This window comes from Engystomops pustulosus, chromosome 4 (genome assembly GCF_040894005.1).
Source record: "Engystomops pustulosus chromosome 4, aEngPut4.maternal, whole genome shotgun sequence".
Lineage (NCBI taxonomy): Eukaryota > Metazoa > Chordata > Amphibia > Anura > Leptodactylidae > Engystomops > Engystomops pustulosus.
The window spans coordinates 218,764,119-218,785,907 of NC_092414.1; the positions used below are offsets into that span (position 1 = coordinate 218,764,119).

The following is a 21,789-nucleotide window of genomic DNA, read 5'->3' on the forward strand; positions in this document are numbered from 1 at the left end:
GGTTTTTTTCAAGCTACTTTTGACTATTTTGGGTTATATCTGACAAGCATAGAGCTTGTGGGATAAAGTGTTGAATATCCATACTAGTGATGATTGGGGGAAAAATTGGTGCAGGACACGGACTTGGTCCCGAAATTGAGCCCGAACACAAATTCCATTGAAATCAGTGATGAATTTTAACACCCATAAATGGCTGTAAAATGGCAGTTGTAAGCAGTAGAGGGCTACAAAATGGGTTAATAATACAGTCGCCCTGCTAAAAATGGGCTTGGGAAAGAACTTAAAATAATAACATAATATAAATGCCTATAAAGGAGCATTACTCAATCTGCTCCATCCTATCCACAAATTGGAATATTCATCAGAAAGACCCCCCATATTTCCATTCCCTTCCACCCAAACTACAGCTGACCTTCGGGAGGGCAGCCACATTCGGCTGGCTCCCGGTTCTGGAACAGTGAAAAAAGTAGGACTACAACTTAATACCCACTGTATTTAGGCTGCACCCCTCAGATGCTGCGTGTGTTGTGATGAGCAAGCATTGGAAAGTCAACGGCATTTACTGTAGCACGCAATGCCACCAGCATGTTAAGTCATCAAGGGCAATGATATTTATCTCAGATTTTCCTAAATGGTCGATGCAGTATACTAAAAGTCATTACTAGAGATGAGCGAGCACTAAAATGCTCGGGTGCTCGTTATTCGATACGAGCTTTTCCCGATGATCGAGTGCTCGTATCGAATAACGAGCCCCATTAAAGTCAATGGGAGACTCAAGCATTTTTTTAGTAAAAGAGAACATTAAAAGAACAGTGCATAATAAAAAATTCCAGATGTTTCCTGATGTTTTCCTTGTAAGAACACATTGAAATAACACTATTCTTCACTTTGCAGGTGTGCGCGCGTGTCTCCCGCTAGGTTCGGAGATGTTCGGAACATCTGGAATGTGAAGAATATTGTTCTTTCAATGTGTTCTGCACTTAAATGCTCCTGTGTTCACTGTTTTTAATGTTTTAATTCTATTCTTCACATTACAGGTGTGTGCACTTGTCTTCCGATAGGTTTGGAGATACGCGCACACCTGCAAAGTGAAGAATAGAATTAAAACATTAAAAACAGTGAATACAGAACCATTTCAGTGTAGAACACATTGCAAGAACAATATTCTTCACATTCCAGATGTTCCGAACATCACCGAACCTAGCGGGAGACACGCACGCACACCTGCAAAGTGAAGAATAGTGTTATTGTCAATGTGTTCTAACAAGCAAAACATCAGGAATAGAGATGAGCGAACATACTCGTCCGAGCTTTAGCGTACTCGAAACTGCTCGTTGCTCGGATGAGTATTTCGCCAGCTTGAGAAAATGGCATCTCCCGCCCTTTAGATTTTTGGCGGCCAGAAACAAGGCCAATCACAAGCCAGGAGACTCTGCACTCCACCCAGCATGACGTGGTACCCTTACACGTTGATAGCAGTGGTTGGCTGGCCTGATCAGGTGACCCTGGAATATACTAGCCCCTGCCCGCGCTGCTCGGATCATTCTATGTCTGGATGCCGCTAGGGAGAGAGCTGCTGCTGGTCAGGGAAAGCGTTAGGGTGTTCTATTAGCTTACTGTTAGGCAGGAGTGAGTATACAAGAACACAACAGCCCTTGTTAGGGCTACAATAGCGTTATTTATATATTTTATTTATTTTGTCTGCTTGTGGCTGGGCTTGCTGGCACTAGTAGTGCATCTAGTACCATATTGTGAGGAATTTGCAGTGAGACTTGCGACCGTTGTGTTTAGCTCTTAGTGACGCACATATCCACCTCAAACACCAAAGTGGGCCAATTTATTAGGGGTTTGATTTCAATTAGGCACAGCCTGCCGATTTATTTATTTTTTTCGTTTATTTTTTGATAACTCAGCGTCATCTCATCTGGCATAGCAGTGTGCTTTCATAGTTGGCTAGAAAATAGCCATAGGAGAATCCAAACGGCTTACTTAGGCCTACAATAGCGTTATATATTTTATTTCTCGTTGATCTGCTGGTGGCTGGCCTTGCTGTAGTGCATCTACTACCATATTGTGAGGAATTTGCAGGGAGACTTGCAACCGTTGTGTTTAGCGCTTAGTGACACACATATCCATCGCAAAGACCGAAGTGGGACAATTTATTAGGGGTTTGATTTAAATTAGGCACAGTCTGCCATTTTCTTTTTATTTTACGTTTATTTTTTGATAACTCAACATCATCTCATCTGGCATAGCAGTGTGTTTTCATTGTTGGCTAGAAAATAGCCATAGCAATAGGATAGCATCGTTTGGTTTTAAAAACAAAAAAACACAAAAAAAACAAAAAAAACACACACAAAAAAAAAATTTACAGTTACAACTTTCATTTTCAAAATGTTTAACCCGAGGGCTAGGGGTAGAGGACGAGGGCGGGGACGTGGGCGTCCAACTACTGCAGGGGTCAGAGGCCGTGGTCCTGGGCGGGGTGAGACACCACTTGCTGATGAGGGAGCAGGGGAACGCCGCAGAGCTACACTCCCTAGGTTCATGTCTGAAGTTACTGGGACTCGTGGTAGAGCACTGTTGAGGCCAGAACAGTGCGAACAGGTGATGTCGTGGATTGCGGACAATGCTTCTAGCCATTTGTCCACCAGTCAATCTTCCACGCAGTCCACCCATGTCACCGAAATTGGCACTCCTCAAGCTCCTGCACCTCAGCCTCCTGCCCCCCCCAGTCTGCCCCCTCCCAGGAAAATTTGGCATTTGAACCGGCATACTCTGAGTAACTGTTTTCTGGACCCTTCACAAACCACTTGTCCGGTTGCTGCTGAGCTCTTTTCCGATGCCCAGGTTTTACACCGGTCGCAGTCTGTGGGTCATGATGACCTTCTTGACGTAGCGGAAGAAGTGTGTAAAGAGGTGTCCGACGATGAGGAGACACGGTTGTCAGACAGTGGTGAAGTTGTTGTCAGGGCAGGAAGTCCGAGGGGGGAGCAGACTGAGGGATCGGAGGATGATGAGGTGACAGACCCAAGCTGGGTTGAGAGGCCGGGTGAACACAGTGCTTCTGAGACGGAGGAGAGTCCTCGACCAGAGCAGGTTGGAAGAGGCAGTGGTGGGGCCAGACGGAGAGGCAGGGCCAGAGCTGGTGCATCAGCGCCAAATGTTTCACGTAGTGAAGCTCCCGTAGCGAGGGCTCCCGTGGCGAGGGCTAGATTTTCAGAAGTCTGGAGGTTCTTTAAAGAAACACCAGATGACCGACGGACTGTGGTGTGCAACCTGTGCCAAACCAGGATCAGCAGGGGTTCCACCACTACTAGCTTAACTACCACCAGTATGCGCAGGCATATGAATGCGCAGGCATATGAATGCTAAACACCCCACTCAGTGGCACCAAGCCCGTTCACCTCCGGCCGTGCACACCACTGCTCCTTCCCCTGCTAGTCAGCCCCCTGCCCAGGACCCTGGCCCAAAAACCCCATCTTCGCCTCCACGATCCTCCACAGCAACCACCAGCGTTTAGCTCTCCATACCCCAGACGCTGGAGAGCAAAAGGAAGTATAGTGCAACCCACCCGCACGCCCAAGCCCTCAACGTCCACATCTCCAGAATACTTAGCCTGGAGATGCTGCCCTATAGGCTGGTAGAGACCGAGGCCTTTCGAAACCTCATGGCGGCGGCCGCCCCTCGGTATTCGGTCCCCAGCCGCCACTACTTTTCCCGATGTGCCGTCCCAGCCCTGCACCAGCACGTGTCAGACAACATCATCCGTGCCCTGACCAACGCCGTTTCTGACAAGGTCCACCTGACCACGGACACGTGGACGAGTGCTGCCGGGCACGGCCACTATGTATCGCTGACGGCACATCGGGTTAACTTGGTGGAGGCTGGGACCGAGTCTGACCCTGCGGCTGCTCATATACTGCCGACGCCGAGGATAGCGGGGCCTACCCCGGTCCAGGTCTTTCAGGCCTACTATGCCTCCTCCTCCTCCCACCCCTCCTCCACCTCCTCCTCCGAACTACCATCCGTGGTCATGGCGCCATCAGTCGCTAGCTCTAGGCACAGCAGCAGTGCCGTCGCTAAGCGACAGCAGGCGGTGCTCAAACTGCTGAGCCTAGGCGATAAAAGGCACACCGCTCAAGAGCTATTACAGGGCATCACGGCGCAGACTGATCTGTGGCTGGCACCGCTGAACCTAAAGCCAGGCATGGTTGTGTGTAACAATGGCCGTAACCTGGTGGCGGCTCTGCAACTCGGCAGACTGACACATGTGCCATGCCTGGCCCATGTGTTAAATCTGATAGTTCAGCGGTTCCTCAAGACATACCCCAATCTGTCTGATTTGCTCACGAAGGTGCGCCGCATCTGTGCGCATTTCAGGAAGTACAGCACAGATGCTGCCACTCTCAGGGCAGCGCAGCGCCGCCTCCAACTGCCCACTCACCGACTGTTGTGCGACGTGCCCACGAGGTGGAATTCAACATTAACCATGTTATCCAGAGTTTACCAGCAGCGCAGAGCGATTGTAGACTGCCAGATGTCAACTTCCACCAGAACTGGTAGTCAGGTCAGTCAGCTTCCTCAAGTCTACAATGAGGAGTGGACGTGGATGTCTGATATCTGTCAGGTGCTGAGTAACTTTGAGGAGTCAACACAGATGGTCAGTGGCGATGCCGCCATCATCAGCCTCACCATCCCGCTGCTTGGCCTGTTGAAAAACTCTCTGGTCAGCATGAAGTCGGAAGCTTTGCGCTCGTCACAAGAGATGGGGGAAGAAGATTCCCTTGTTGATAGCCAAAGCACCCTTAGGTCTGTTTCTCAGCGCATATCGGAGGAGGTGGAGGAGGATGAGGAGGAAGAGGAGGAGAATGTTGGCGAGACACAAGAGGGGACCATTGTTGAGTCCTTCACTGTTCAGCGTGTATGGGCAGAAGAATAGGAGTTGGAGGAGTTGGAGGAGTTGGAGGAGGAGGAAATGGAGAGACAGGCCAGTGAGGGGAGTGAATTCTTGCGCGTTGGTACTCTGGCGCATATGGAAGATTTCATGCTAGGCTGCCTATCCCGGGACCCTCGCGTTCAAAGAATTTATTCCAGCACCGATTACTGGGTATTCACTCTCCTGGACCCACGGTACAAGCAAAATCTTTCCACTCTCATCCCTGGAGAGGAAAGGAGTGTGAGAATGCATGAATACCAGCAGGCCCTGGTGCACAAGCTGAAACAGTATTTCCCTTCTGACAGCGCTAGCGGCAGAGTGCGTAGTTCTGCGGGACAAGTAGCGAGGGAGAGTAGGCGAGCAGGCAGCTTGTCCAGCACTGGCAAGGGTACGCTTTACAAGGCTTTTGCCAGCTTTATGTCACCCCAGCAAGACACTGTCACCTGTCCCCAGTCTCGGCAGAGTAGGGCTGATCTTTACAGAAAGATGGTGAGGGAGTACGTAGCTGACCATACCATCGTCCTAAATGATCACACAGCTCCCTACAACTACTGGGTTTCAAAGCTGGACATGTGGTACGAACTGTACGCCTTGGAGGTTCTTGCCTGCCCTGCCGCTAGCGTGTTGTCCGAGCGGGTTTTCAGTGCAGCTGGTGGCATCATCACCGATAAGCGTACACGCCTGTCGACTGACAGCGCTGACAGGCTGACGCTTATCAAGATGACTAAAGCCTGGATTTCTCAGAATTTCCATTCTCCACCAGGTGAAGGAAGCTCAACCTGAATAATTTATGCACTCCTCCTCCTCATTTTCCTCCTTCTCCTCCTCTTTGTACACTAAAGCAGAGGAAACTGGCTATTTTTTGACAGGGCCCACTGGCTCTAGCTAGAGTACTCTATGCATTTAATTTTTCTGGAGGGCCACCAACCCGGTCCTCTGTTTTAAACAATTTTTGGGAGTGCCACATACAGGCACTCAATCTATTTCATTTTTCTGGAGGGCCACCTACCTGCTCCTCTGGTTTGAAAACTTTTTTGGACTGCCACATACAGGCACTCAATCTATTTAATTTTTCTGGAGGGCCACCTACCTGCTCCTCTGGTTTGAAAACTTTTTTGGACTGCCACATACAGGCACTATCCAAATTAAATTGTCTCCATAGCAGCCTCCACACGTTGTCTCCATTGCTACCTCCACACGTCATCTCCATAGCTGCCTCCAAAAGTCGTCCATATAGCTGCCTCCATACATCGTCCCCTTATCAAACGAGCTGTGTCAGGCAGAAATTTGGGTTGTTTTCATGGCTTCCACAACAAAGTTGTTTACTTTGTCGCCACCCTGCTGTGTTATCCACAAAATATGCTGGCAAACTTTTATGATTTACCGATATTATTTCAGCGCTTCTTGCGCATCTGTTGACATTCCCCTCACCCGCCATAACCCAAACTTATAAGAACGCTACTACACTTGATCTTATACAAAAGGTTCTTAGAGGTGCTGTTTGGGGAGGAGCAGAGAGATAGGGGCATGGACAGGCGAAAGCTCGCCTGGCAGCGGAGCGCCAGCTCCATCCCAAGATCCAACTAACATAGTTTAAACTGCAGCACCTTTAATCTACTACTACTTCACTGCCTCCATACATGGTCCCCTTATCAAACGAGCTGTGTCAGGCAGAATTTTCAGGTGTTTCACCAGATACATAGTGGAACTCGGCCCATCTGTCGCCGCCATGCTGGAGACCTGAAGTTGCAATCATAGCAGCGCAATATGGATGCCCCATACTGTCGCTCTTAATCATGGAACCATTTCCGAAAAACAATTAAAAATAGAACCACTATGCTATTCCATTATTCCTAGGTGAAATATTCAAACGACCCCGCCTGCTTTGAAAATTATAATTTTTTAAAGTAAACGCTTCTGGCCCCCAGGCCCATTTTGGGTGGGGAGGAGCCGAGAGACAGGGGCTTGGACAGGCTCACCTGGCAGCGGAGTGCCAGCTCCATCCCAAGATTAGGCAGCCTCAGAGGCATCCATGCATGCTGCCCCTGCTGTTTCCTGTCCATTTCGCCTCCACGATCCTCCACAGCGTCCACCAATGTCTCCATGAGCAACTTTCAACTCTCTATACCCCAGACGCTGGAGCACGAGAGGATATGCAGCACATCATCCCCTTATCAAACGAGCTGTGTCAGGCAGAATTTTCGGGAGTTTCAACAGATACATAGTGGAACTCGATTTTTTGTGCTGTAGTCTCTTCAGGAGGAAAGGGGACTTTTTGGATAAATGTCAAGACTCAGGGGAACCAGGATACGCATCACTGGATGTGAGGAGAAAATATAAAGAAGAAATAAAAGATACTGACATAGTATGAGGCATCCCCTGACTGGTTCCCATAGGTTGTGATCATACATGTAGCAGGTCTATTTATGTTATATTAGAAAGCACTATGTGAGTTCGAATAGGTACTGAGGTGACGTGGAATAGATACTATTACACAACCATGATATCATCAGGATATCTCAAACTAACACATCTCTATTATTAAAATATGCTATTTAACTGTTACATATGTACAAATGGGCAATGATAATGTGAAGTATTGCTGTATAATTTATGAACATGCTTTTATTTTTATATGCTTGCTAAATGCTGAAACTAAGAGGACGCTCAAATGTGGATGAATATTGATAACAGTGTGATAACATACTACCCACTCCAGGGAAAACAGAGCCTTTGTTTCTGCGATGCCCATGGGATAATTTACAAACCAATGGACTATGGACATTACTTCTTTATCTTTAACTAACCAAGCCCAGGTCCTGCCCCACTACAAGTTTCTGTATAATCCTTTGTGATGCAAATAAAGCATCTCACATCTGCCTAGCATTCATGGTATCACTTCACAGAGATTGAGATATTATACCATACTTTGTCTTGGTGTGATTTCTTTGAGCTCACTTTGTGAATTTTATTAGTCAGTAGAGAACCTGAGGTTGTGTGAACAGGGGCAGAACTTGAAAATAATATTATAGGCCTTTGTGCACCTGCTACAAGGTTGGTGGTGTGAAAAATTTCACTTGCGCTGTGGTGCCACTTCCTTTCCACTTGCTTGTGATGATGGATTAGAAAACCCTGTGTAGTTTCATGGAGGGACCTTTGTAGAATGAGATAAGTCTATAATAAACCACATACATCTGAATTCATTATTTATAACTAGAGATGAGTGAATTTGTTGAAATTCGATTCCACCTGATTAGCCGAATTTTTGAAAAAATTTGATTCGACACGAATCAAATCATGACGAATCATGTTAAAAAACAGGTTTTCCCTGGTTGCACAGAGCCTGTTGGGTGTTGTTGAATGTTGTGCCATGCTCAAATATGCATAGGGGTGTGGTTTGGTCTTCAAACAATGCTGTGTTTTAGTATGACACGCACATGACAGCTCTTAGAATTGCTTCACTCTTCACTTCCATGTGCACTTACAGAGACCAACTTCACCAAATAAGCGAAGCGGGAACGCAGCTTGACAAGGTAACGTCTGTGCCATCTCATTTCACAGATCATTTTGCCCTTCGTTTCATCTGTCAGTGTCCGCTTTCAATGGGTCCATAAGTCAAAAACAAACAGGAGTTGATCCAAAACAGAGATGACCAGTAAATGTTTGCATGTCCTCTGTGTTCTGTATCCACTCCTGCTTTCGACTATCAATTCTGAAGCATTTCATTCCTTCTGACAAATGAAATGAAGGGGTAAAACAAACATAGTGGCAATTTCATAGAGTGGCGGAGGGTGAAAACAGCATTATGGAAATTACAGGTTGTTCCAGGGAGACAGCGGTCAATTGGCAGCAGAATGAGTAGGCTGCAGAGTGGCACAATGACAAATTATGGAGGTGGTAGCAACTTCGTAGGCCACAGTGTGGCACAATGATAGAGTGTGGAGGTGGCAGCAGTAGCAGCAGGAGGTCAGAGAGTGGCACAATGACAAATTCTGGAGGTGGAAGCAACATGGTAGGCCACAGTGTGGCACGATGACGAATTTTGAAATAAATTTGAAGTTGAAATGTTTAATTTAAATTTGAAGATTAGAGACGCCACATGCATCATTCATTACAATTTTCCTGAAAAGTGGTGGCTACCTCCACATAGTGTCAGCGGGAGCTCCCAGGAAGCCTAGCTTAGATCATGGAAGTGGTCCCCGGCCACACTTGGTGGTTAGTCCCGGTTAGGTACATGGCCCGGTAAATCGCCCAGTGGGTTGCCTTGGATCCCTACGACCAGCTATGCCATGAGAGTCTTCTTTGGAGCATTACAGGTGGTGACTGGCAAAGCCATCCTCCTCTAGCTGGGCTCATGGAAGTGGGCCCCGGCCGTGAGGTCCAGGGAGCTCTTGGAGTGGAAAGTAGAAAAGAACCGGGAAGGGGGATTATCCGCTCTAACCGCTGCCGAAAAGGGCTCCACGAGCCTGGTGTGATTTTTGCAAAGTACCGGTGGCACAATGACAAATTCTGGTGGTGGCAGCAGCAGCAGCACATGAGGTCAGAGAGTGGCACAATGAAAAATTCTGCAGGTGGCAGCAGCAGAGGACTCCGTGCCACCCTCTTGTCAGGACACGAAATCAGCAACTTGTCTGGAAACACAAGAGGGATGTGGAAAGGGACATCATCCCTTGATTTCAGTCTTACCGTCCATGGTGGCACCCCCCCATGGTCAATGGGTGCATTACTCACCAGTGATTTAATATTCAGAGGAGGGCTTAATTTTTGGGGGTGTGGTCTCCCCCGGTGGGCGTAGTTTTAGCGTGTCCGAAGGTCTGGGGGTGGAGGTGAGACTGGAGATTTCCACGTGTGGAAGTGTGATCGGTGGATGGCAGAATGTGATGCAGGCCAGGCTGCGCCTCTGGCAGCATGCTCCGACCGCTCAAGAGAGTGATAGAGTGTGTGTACCCGTCAGTCAGTCAGTCACTCCCATCCATTCAGGCAGGCAGTGCAGTAGAGAGCAAGGCACAGGCATTCATGCAGTGATGTACAGCAGTCATGCAGAACATAGAGTCCCATGACCGGGTCGAGTCGCTGGTGCAAGCCGGGCTGAAACGTCGTGGAAGAGAGCTTTGCCCCGGTAATGGAACGTAGAACTTTCACGTGTGGAACTTTGACCAGAGGATGCCAGAAAGTGTAGCCTGCGAAGGTGCAGGCTATTATTATTATGAAATTGTATTATTAACATGATTGAGCCATTTTCTTACACGTAGAAACAGTAGTGACCGCACACCACGTATGGGTGGTGCTTAATGTAGGATTCTCAGTCCATCCATAATCCACATAGAGAACATGGCACACACCAAACTGGATTTCTTTAATTTTTTTATTTTAGCTAACATTTCACACAGTGGAGCCTTCACCATAAAAAATGAACATAAATTATGTATTTCTATACAGATCAGAAGTAATTTACGACGTTTCGGTCATCACGACCTTTGTCAAGCATGATCTGGCAATGTCTGCAGTAGTGGGTAGGAGAAAGGTGAGGCCACATGATCTGTATAGAAATACATAATTTATGTTCATTTTTTACGGTGAAGGCTCCACTGTGTGAAATATTCGCTAAAATAAAAAAATTAAAGAAATCCAGTTTGGTGTGTGCCATGTTCTCTATGTGATCCATTTTCTTAGGGATTTTGTTTGATGGCTTTCTATGTAAGTTCCAAATGACAAGTTCCAGAGATACCACATTTAAACAAATGTTAATTTACAATAATACCTTTAAAAATGGAAACAAAAAAATAAAATGTTACCCCTGTAATGTTTTCAGTCTTCAGTCTACGGAGCTGTAGGGTGTCATTTTTGGAGGGGATGATCTTATGTTTGCACCTTTTAATCACATTTGGACACTTGGACACTTCTTCTTAGCCTTCATATTATGGGATAATTATTTTTTATATTTTAAATTTTTGGATGCAAGGATCTGATGGCTCATACAATAAATTTGCAATACTACCATATATACTCGAGTATAAGCCTAGTTTTTCAGCACAAAAATGTGCTGAAAACCCAACCTTGGCTTATACTAAAAATATAAGTTTTACCAGGTTTTTGTGGTAAAATTAGGGGCCTTGGCTTATACTTGGGTCGGCTTATACTCGAGTAAAATAGGTACATTTTTGCAGTTTATTGTGAAGATACTGCTAAACTATAACAGATCAGGACAAATAACAGCCAGAGAGAGTCTCAGCAGTCATGACAATTGATCAGCATTCCCCCTCCAACATTCCCAACGATGTCACAGGTTTGACAGCACTTAACAGGTTAACTGTCTCGATCGTTGACAGGTCTGATCTCCGTAGATAGTGGCAGGTTGGGGTTTCGTAGGTCAATTTCTGATGGCAGGTTTCCTTTAAAGAGAACCTGTCAACAGATTTTACTACATTAAAGGGAACCTGTCACCAGAAGGCTGTTTTGCCCTCTGATGTCAGGTTCCCTTTAAACTTCTAGCCCCCTCAGGTAGGGAATAAAATGTCTACTCTAGAATTTTTCCTTTTTTGTAAAATCTTATTCATTTACCTATAAAAAAATCAACTTTTCCCTTGGACGATTCAGACTCAGAGAGTATAGTTGTCATCTCCTACCTACTTACCCCCTGATCAGTTACATAACTTTAATCGATCAATGAACATTAGACACAAGATATAGGTGCTCGCTAGTGGCTACTACCACAAAGTTCCATTTTAAAGAGAAGCAGAGCTCTGCATAGCACAGGAGTAGAGGTTGGAAGTACTAACCGTTGACTTTGTGGTTTGCAATGATCTATGGCACAGTCTTGCAGGTTGAGTGTGATTGGTAATGTTAATGCTATGTTAAGTGTAACAGTATTACAGGAGCATGAAGTTGGTGTCAATGTTATAAGGAAATACACGTGGCAGTTAGTACTACAAGGAGTAGGTGGTCAGCCCTAAAATAGGGGAATATGAGTTATCTTACAGGAGGGAAAAATTCCTGAAGCCGATATCCCTGGATCAACTATTATATAGTTCCCATAACCCCATATTAATAATTATATTTTGGCTAGGTAAAAAAAGCATCCAGACCCCTCTTGAACATGTACAAATTATTAGTCATCACAACAAGGTGCAGCAGAGAGCTCCACAGTCTCACCTTAACAGCAAAGCATCTCTACGTCTATGGTGATGGTAGAACCTCCTCTCCTCTAGGTGTAGAGGATGCCCCCTGTCTATGGTGATGGTAGAACCTCCTCTCCTCTAGGTGTAGAGGATGCCTCCTGTCTATGGTGATGGTAGAACCTCCTAACCTCTAGGTGTAGAGGATGCCCCCTGTCTATGGTGATGGTAGAACCTGCTTTTCCCTAGGTGTAGAGGATGCCCCCTGTCTATGGTGATGTTAGAACCTCCTCTCCTCTAGGTGTAGAGGATGTCCCCTGTCTATGGTGATGGTAGAACCTCCTCTCCTCTAGATGTAGAGGATGCCCCCTGTCTATGGTGATGTTAGAACCTCCTCTCCTCTAGGTGTAGAGGATGTCCCCTGTCTATGGTGATGGTAGAACCTCCTCTTCTCTAGGTGTAGAGGATGCCCCCTTTCTATGGTGATGGTAGAACCTCCTCTCCTCTAGGTGTAGAGGATGTCCCCTGTCTATGGTGATGGTAGAACCTCCTCTCCTCTAGATGTAGAGGATGTCCCTGTCTATGGTGATGTTAGAACCTCCTCTCCTCTAGGTGTAGAGGATGTCCCCTGTCTATGGTGATGGTAGAACCGCCTCTCCTCTAGGAGTAGAGGATGCCCCCTGTCTATGGTGATGGTAGAACCGCCTCTCCTCTAGGTGTAGAGGATGCCCCCTGTCTATGGTGATGGTAGAACCTCCTCTCCTCTAGGCGTAGAGGATGCCCCCTGTCTATGGTGATGGTAGAACTTCCTCTCCTCTAGGTGTAGAGGATGCCCCCTGTCTATGGTGATGGTTGAACCTCCTCTCCTCTAGGTGTAGAGGATGTCCCCTGTCTATGGTGATGATAGAACCTCCTCTCCTCTAGGTGTAGAGGATGCCCCCTGTCTATGGTGATGGTAGAACCTCCTCTCCTCTAGGTGTAGAGGATGACCCCTGTCTATGGTGATGATAGAACCTCCTCTTCTCTAGGTGTAGAGGATGCCCCCTGTCTATGGTGATGGTAGAACCTCCTCCCCTCTAGGTGTAGAGGATGACCCCTGTCTATGGTGATGGTAGAACCTCCTCTCCTCTAGGTGTAGAGGATGCCCCCTGTCTATGGTGATGGTAGAATCTCCTCTCTTTTAGGTTTATAGGATGCCCCTGTCTATAGAGATGGTAGAACCTCCTCTCCTCTAGGTGTAGGGGATGCCCCCTGTCTGTGGTGATGGTAGAACCTCCTCTCCTCTAGGTGTAGAGGATGCCCCCTGTCTATGGTGATGGTAGAACCTCCTATCCTCTAGGTGTAGAGGATGCCCCCTGTCTATGGTGATGGTAGAACTTCCTCTCCTCTAGGTGTAGAGGATGCCCCCTGTCTATGGTGATGGTTGAACCTCCTCTCCTCTAGGTGTAGAGGATGTCCCCTGTCTATGGTGATGATAAAACCTCCTCTCCTCTAGGTGTAGAGGATGCCCCCTTTCTATGGTGATGTTAGAACCTCCTCTCCTCTAGGTGTAGAGGATGTCCCCTGTCTATGGTGATGGTAGAACCTCCTCTCCTCTAGATGTAGAGGATACCCCCTGTCTATGGTGATGTTAGAACCTCCTCTCCTCTAGGTGTAGAGGATGTCCCCTGTCTATGGTGAAGGTAGAACCTCCTCTCCTCTAGATGTAGAGGATGTCCCCCTGTCTATGGTGATGGTAGAACCTCCTCTTCTCTAGGTGTAGAGGATGCCCCCTTTCTATGGTGATGGTAGAACCTCCTCTCCTCTAGGTGTAGAGGATGCCCCCTGTCTATGGTGATGTTAGAACCTCCTCTCCTCTAGGTGTAGAGGATGTCCCCTGTCTATGGTGATGGTAGAACCTCCTCTCCTCTAGATGTAGAGGATGCCCCCTGTCTATGGTGATGTTAGAACCTCCTCTCCTCTAGGTGTAGAGGATGTCCCCTGTCTATGGTGATGGTAGAACAGCCTCTCCTCTAGGTGTAGAGGATGCCCCCTGTCTATGCTGATGGTTGAACCTCCTCTCCTCTAGGTGTAGAGGATGTCCCCTGTCTATGGTGATGATAGAACCTCCTCTCCTCTAGGTGTAGAGGATGCCCCCTGTCTATGGTGATGGTAGAACCTCCTCTCCTCTAGGTGTAGAGGATGACCCCTGTCTATGGTGATGATAGAACCTCCTCTTCTCTAGGTGTAGAGGATGCCCCCTGTCTATGGTGATGGTAGAACCTCCTCTCCTCTAGGTGTAGAGGATGCCCCCTGTCTATGGTGATGGTAGAACCTCCTCTCCTCTAGGTGTAGAGGATGTCCCCTGTCTATGGTGATGGTAGAACCGCCTCTCCTCTAGGTGTAGAGGATGCCCCCTGTCTATGGTGATGGTAGAACCGCCTCTCCTCTAGGTGTAGAGGATGCCCCCTGTCTATGGTGATGGTAGAACCTCCTCTCCTCTAGGCGTAGAGGATGCCCCCTGTCTATGGTGATGGTAGAAATTCCTCTCCTCTAGGTGTAGAGGATGCCCCCTGTCTATGGTGATGGTTGAACCTCCTCTACTCTAGGTGTAGAGGATGTCCCCTGTCTATGGTGATGATAGAACCTCCTCTCCTCTAGGTGTAGAGGATGCCCCCTGTCTATGGTGATGGTAGAACCTCCTCTCCTCTAGGTGTAGAGGATGACCCCTGTCTATGGTGATGATAGAACCTCCTCTTCTCTAGGTGTAGAGGATGCCCCCTGTCTATGGTGATGGTAGAACCTCCTCCCCCCTAGGTGTAGAGGATGACCCCTGTCTATGGTGATGGTAGAACCTCCTCTCCTCTAGGTGTAGAGGATGCCTCCTGTCTATGGTGATGGTAGAACCTCCTTTTCCCTAGGTGTAGAGGATGCCCCCTGTCTATGGTGATGTTAGAACCTCCTCTCCTCTAGGTGTAGAGGATGTCCCCTGTCTATGGTGATGGTAGAACCTCCTCTCCTCTAGATGTAGAGGATGCCCCCTGTCTATGGTGATGTTAGAAACTCCTCTCCTCTAGGTGTAGAGGATGTCCCCTGTCTATGGTGAAGGTAGAACCTCCTCTCCTCTAGATGTAGAGGATGTCCCCCTGTCTATGGTGATGGTAGAACCTCCTCTTCTCTAGGTGTAGAGGATGCCCCCTTTCTATGGTGATGGTAGAACCTCCTCTCCTCTAGGTGTAGAGGATGCCCCCTGTCTATGGTGATGTTAGAACCTCCTCTCCTCTAGGTGTAGAGGATGTCCCTTGTCTATGGTGATGGTAGAACCTCCTCTCCTCTAGATGTAGAGGATGCCCCCTGTCTATGGTGATGTTAGAACCTCCTCTCCTCTAGGTGTAGAGGATGTCCCCTGTCTATGGTGATGGTAGAACCGCCTCTCCTCTAGGTGTAGAGGATGCCCCCTGTCTATGGTGATGGTAGAACCGCCTCTCCTTTAGGTGTAGAGGATGCCCCCTGTCTATGGTGATGGTAGAACCTCCTCTCCTCTAGGCGTAGAGGATGCCCCCTGTCTATGGTGATGGTAGAACTTCCTCTCCTCTAGGTGTAGAGGATGCCCCCTGTCTATGGTGATGGTTGAACCTCCTCTCCTCTAGGTGTAGAGGATGTCCCCTGTCTATGGTGATGATAGAACCTCCTCTCCTCTAGGTGTAGAGGATGCCCCCTGTCTATGGTTATGGTAGAACCTCCTCTCCTCTAGGTGTAGAGGATGACCCCTGTCTATGGTGATGATAGAACCTCCTCTTCTCTAGGTGTAGAGGATGCCCCCTGTCTATGGTGATGGTAGAACCTCCTCCCCTCTAGGTGTAGAGGATGACCCCTGTCTATGGTGATGGTAGAACCTCCTCTCCTCTAGGTGTAGAGGATGCCCCCTGTCTATGGTGATGGTAGAACCTCCTCTCTTTTAGGTTTATAGGATGCCCCTGTCTATAGAGATGGTAGAACCTTCTCTCCTCTAGGTGTAGGGGATGCCCCCTGTCTGTGGTGATGGTAGAACCTCCTCTCCTCTAGGTGTAGAGGATGCCCCCTGTCTATGGTGATGGTAGAACCTCCTATCCTCTAGGTGTAGAGGATGCCCCCTGTCTATGGTGATGTTAGAACCTCCTCTCCTCTAGGTGTAGAGGATGTCCCCTGTCTATGGTGATGGTAGAACCTCCTCTCCTCTAGATGTAGAGGATGACCCCTGTCTATGGTGATGTTAGAACCTCCTCTCCTCTAGGTGTAGAGGATGTCCCCTGTCTATGGTGATGGTAGAACCGCCTCTCCTCTAGGTGTAGAGGATGCCCCCTGTCTATGGTGATGGTAGAACCGCCTCTCTTCTAGGTGTAGAGGATGCCCCCTGTCTATGGTGATGGTAGAACCTCCTCTCCTCTAGGCGTAGAGGATGCCCCCTGTCTATGTTGATGGTAGAACTTCCTCTCCTCTAGGTGTAGAGGATGCCCCTTGTCTATGGTGATGGTTGAACCTCCTCTCCTCTAGGTGTAGAGGATGTCCCCTGTCTATGGTGATGATAGAACCTCCTCTCCTCTAGGTGTAGAGGATGCCCCATGTCTATGGTGATGTTAGAACCTCCTCTCCTCTAGGTGTAGAGGATGTCCCCTGTCTATGGTGATGGTAGAACCTCCTCTCCTCTAGATGTAGAGGATGCCCCCTGTCTATGGTGATGTTAGAACCTCCTCTCCTCTAGGTGTAGAGGATGTCCCCTGTCTATGGTGAAGGTAGAACCTCCTCTCCTCTAGATGTAGAGGATGTCCCCCTGTCTATGGTGATGGTAGAACCTCCTCTTCTCTAGGTGTAGAGGATGCCCCCTTTCTATGGTGATGGTAGAACCTCCTCTCCTCTAGGTGTAGAGGATGCCCCCTGTCTATGGTGATGGTAGAACCGCCTCTCCTCTAGGTGTAAAGGATGTCCCCTGTCTATGGTGATGGTAGAACCTCCTCTCCTCTAGATGTAGAGGATGCCCCCTGTCTATGGTGATGTTAGAACCTCCTCTCCTCTAGGTGTAGAGGATATCCCCTGTCTATGGTGATGGTAGAACCGCCTCTCCTCTAGGTGTAGAGGATGCCCCCTGTCTATGGTGATGGTTGAACCTCCTCTCCTCTAGGTGTAGAGGATGTCCCCTGTCTATGGTGATGATAGAACCTCCTCTCCTCTAGGTGTAGAGGATGCCCCCTGTCTATGGTGATGGTAGAACCTCCTCTCCTCTAGGTGTAGAGGATGACCCCTGTCTATGGTGATGATAGAACCTCCTCTTCTCTAGGTGTAGAGGATGCCCCCTGTCTATGGTGATGGTAGAACCTCCTCTCCTCTAGGTGTAGAGGATGCCCCCTGTCTATGGTGATGGTAGAACCTCCTCTCCTCTAGGTGTAGAGGATGTCCCCTGTCTATGGTGATGGTAGAACCGCCTCTCCTCTAAGTGTAGAGGATGCCCCCTGTCTATGGTGATGGTAGAACCGCCTCTCCTCTAGGTGTAGAGGATGCCCCCTGTCTATGGTGATGGTAGAACCTCCTCTCCTCTAGGCGTAGAGGATGCCCCCTGTCTATGGTGATGGTAGAAATTCCTCTGCTCTAGGTGTAGAGGATGCCCCCTGTCTATGGTGATGGTTGAACCTCCTCTCCTCTAGGTGTAGAGGATGTCCCCTGTCTATGGTGATGATAGAACCTCCTCTCCTCTAGGTGTAGAGGATGCCCCCTGTCTATGGTGATGGTAGAACCTCCTCTCCTCTAGGTGTAGAGGATGACCCCTGTCTATGGTGATGATAGAACCTCCTCTTCTCTAGGTGTAGAGGATGCCCCCTGTCTATGGTGATGGTAGAACCTCCTCCCCTCTAGGTGTAGAGGATGACCCCTGTCTATGGTGATGGTAGAACTTCCTCTCTTCTAGGTTTAGAGGATGCCCCTGTCTATGGTGATGGTAGAACCTCCTCTCCTCCAGGTGTAGAGGATGCCCCCTGTCTATGGTGATGGTAGAACCTCCTATCCTCTAGGTGTAGAGGATGCCCCCTGTCTATGGTGGTGGTAGTACCTCCTCTCCTTAAGGACATCACATTTAAATAAATGTCAACCTTTAGCCATTTACTTTTTAAGCCGAAAAATCCTAAATTTAATAATTGAAGCAGCAATCCAAGAAGTAGCTTGATATTTGTGTTGTACCATAACCTGATCTATTATAATATAATTCCATCAGGAAATTCTCCAAATGAACCATTCCATAGTCACAAGTTTTTTCCTTCTGGGCTTCCAGGATCTTCATCACTTCAAGATACCTTTCTTCACTTTCCTTCTGGTCATTTATATGTTCACTATATGTGGAAACCTTCTTATCATCTTGTTAATATTGAGAAGTCACCTCATCCACTCACCAATGTATTTCTTCCTATGTCACTTGTCACTATGTGACCTGTTGTTTACCACTAATATCATGCCCAACATGCTTCAGGTCATCCTAAGAGAAGGAAGCCGAATATCTTTCATCGGCTGCTTTACCCAGTTTTACATATTTGGATCTTGTACTGGTTTTGAGTGTTATTTGCTTACTGTCATGTCTTTTGATCGGTACTTGGCCATTTGCAACCCTTTGAGATATATCTCGATAATGGTGACCAGCCGCTGTTGGCACCTAGTTATCTACTCATGGATGCTTGGCTTCCTCTTGGTACTTATAACTCTAATACTTCTATGCAGGTTAGAATTCTGTGACTTGGACATCATTGACCATTTCTACTGTGACTTGGCCCCAATTATGGAACTCTCATGTTCTGATACTTTTGATGTTGAAATGGAAACATTAGTTCTAACAAATTTCATTGTCCCGCTACCTTTTATGTTTGTCCTAGCTACATATGGTTGCATATTCTACACCATCCTTGGCATATCATCCCGCACAGGTAGACAGAAGACCTTCTCCACTTGCAGCTCCCACTTGGCTGTAGTTTGCTCTTACTATGGGTCCCTCATCAGTATCTACCTTAGTCCTAGTGGTGGACATAGACTCAATCTCAACAAGATCCTGTCTCTGCTTTATACAGTGGTTACTCCCATGTTCAACCCCATTATCTATAGCCTGAGGAACCAAGAAATCAGAAAAGCTTTCATTTCAGTTTTTAAGTTAAATTGTGAAGTAGTATCTGACTGCCTCCTTGAATAATCGTATCCCATTATTCGATAAAACTTGGGAACGTTGGGACCGCTACTGGATAGAGGAGCGAGCAGGGGGAGGAGAGTGATATGGTCATCCCTTTTTGTTTTTACCCAACTGTTAATTGTTGTCATGGTGAGTTTGTATGACTGTCTTTCTTTGATACCCCCCCCAACCCGCCTCAACCGATTAGGCATAATGCTGATGCCATCCTTGGCAAATGTTTAAATACCAGGAAAATACTGCACGGTCAGGCTTAGTGTCCTGTTACACAAATGGAAGATTTAAGCTGTTAATATCTTTTGGGACAAAACTTGTCTTTCGGTTGTATTGTTGTTGAAAAACTTTATTGTGAAATATGTACATGTCAACTTTTCTGTTACATTTCTTTGAAAAATGATAATTAAAAAAAAAAGTGAAGTAGAGTGAGTTTCAAGCTTCCACCATCATTCTATGGGTACATTTGTCTGATTTGTGATCCCAAATACCCACTCGGCAGAAGAAAGAATCCTGAGTCACTACTGCTTCATAACCATCATGTAAACCAATTCCCTCCATCACTTTTTTAAGCATTCGAGCTTGAGACATCAGCCAAACCAGAGCCACCTCCCTGTAGATTACACTGTTAGGAGTTGATCAGTAGAAGGTAGAATTTTGTTCCCTTAATGAAACTGGTTCATTGTTTATATTTATTATCGTTGATTTTTATCCATCCTGCACAAAAATATTATTCTTCATTATTCTTCATTCTACAGAGGTAATTTGTTACATTTTGTTGTATCTTTCCAGGCAAGGAAAATATCTATTTTTATGTAGCATATTTGGCTTCATGCTATATTTAGTATGAAACATTCATAGAAAATGTATAGATTTTTATGTTTTTTTTCAAGCTACTTTTGACTATTTTAGGTTATAACTGACAAGCATAGAGCTTGTGGTCTAAAGTGTTGAATATCTATACTAGTGATGATTGGGGGAAAATTGGTGCAGGACACGGACTTGGTCCCAAAATTGAGCCCGAACACAAATTCCATTGAAATTCCATTGAAATCTACTGAAATCCAAAAATGGCTGTAAAATGGCAGTTGTAAGCAGCATAGGGCTACAAAATGGGGTAATTATACAGTTGCCCTGTTAAAAATGGGCTTGGGAAAGAACTTAAAATAATAACATAATATAAATGCCTATAAAGGAGCTAAAAACCTTACTCAATCCGCTCCATCATATCCAAAAATTTAAATATTCATCAGAAAGACCCCCCACATTTCCAATACATTCCACTCAAACTACAGCTGACCTTCGGGAGGACACCCACATTCGGCTGGCTCCAGGTTCTGGAACAGTGAAAAAAGTAAGACTACAACTTAATCCCCACTGTATTTAGGCTGCACCCCTCAGATGCTGCGCGTGTTGTGATGAGCAAGCATTGGAAAGTCAAAGGCATCAACATGCTGGTGGCATTGCGTGCTACAGTAAAGTCATCAAGGGCAATGACCCTCCCCATTTCCCTTGATGACTTTACTGTTCAGGTCCTTTCAATATTATCTGTGGGTGCAGAAACACCCACAGGAGTAAAATAAATTCAGGCTTTTTACTTCCTAGTGTTTCTAGACTCTACCTCTTCAACCATAACAAAGACCCGAGTACCTTTACTGTCCCAGCTTCTACCAACATTTACTTACTACCTTAACCTTATGTCACCCATCAAACCTTGTAACTTCCAATTCATCTTGGGGTACAAGGGGAGTACAATGCACACCCTTTCTCGTGATTCGTGGGGGATGCATAATGGAGATAACTAGAGATGAGCGAGCACTAAAATGCTCGGGTACTCGTTATTCGAGACAAACTTTTCCCGATGCTCGAGTGCTCGTCTCGAATAACGAACCCCATTGAAGTCAATGGGAGACTCGAGCATTTTTCAAGGGGACCAAGGCTCTGCACAGGGAAGCTTGGCCAAACACCTGGGAACCTCAGAAAAGGATGGAAACACCACGGAAATGGACAGGAAACAGCAGGGGCAGCATGCATGGATGCCTCTGAGGCTGCTTAATCGCACCATTATGCCAAAATTATGGGCAACAGCATGGCCATGACAGAGTGACAGAATGAGGCTAGATAGCATCTAAAACATCCAATAATTGACCCTGACACTATAGGGGACGGCATGCAGAGGCAGCGGCAGCAGCGGCAGGCTAGAGAGTGGCATGGCGACATACCCTAAATGGACTCAGGCTTCAAACCAATGGGTGGCAGAGAGGAACCAAAGGAGGTGAGCAAGAAGCGCTCAAATAATATCGGTACATGATAAAAGTTTGCCAGTATATTTTGTGGATTACACAGCAGGGTGGCGACAAAGTTAACATGGAAGCCATGAAAACAACCCAAAATTCTGCCTGACACAGCTCGTTTGATAAGGGGACCATGCATGGAGGCAGTGAACTAGTAGTAGATTAAAGGTGCTGCAGTTAAAACTATGTTAGTTGGGTCTTGGCATGGAGCTGGCGCTCCGCTGCCAGGCGAGCTTTCGCTAATCCAAGCCCCTGTCTCTAGGCTACTCCCCA

General features: G+C 46.9%; 1 protein-coding gene across 1 annotated transcript; it reads left to right on the top strand.

Moving 5' to 3' along the window:
* Window positions 1-9,293: 9,293 nt before the first annotated feature.
* LOC140128618 (olfactory receptor 11A1-like) lies at window positions 9,294-19,234 on the top strand. The gene is made up of 3 exons (XM_072150316.1): window positions 9,294-9,424; window positions 10,379-10,463; window positions 18,275-19,234. Exons 1-3 carry the CDS (start codon window positions 9,294-9,296, stop codon window positions 19,232-19,234), a joined length of 1,176 nt encoding a protein of 391 aa, XP_072006417.1.
* The last annotated feature ends 2,555 nt before the right edge of the window (window positions 19,235-21,789 follow it).

Bases quoted from the DNA above. Each gene is read 5' to 3' on its own strand.
- LOC140128618 (XM_072150316.1), top strand. From the start codon at position 9,294: ATGGAAGTGGGCCCCGGCCGTGAGGTCCAGGGAGCTCTTGGAGTGGAA. The intron at 9,425-10,378 runs GTACCGGTGGCA...ATTTCTATACAG, and splicing joins CCTGGTGTGATTTTTGCAAA to ATCAGAAGTAATTTACGACG. The intron at 10,464-18,274 runs GTGAGGCCACAT...TAATTCCATCAG, and splicing joins CAGTAGTGGGTAGGAGAAAG to GAAATTCTCCAAATGAACCA.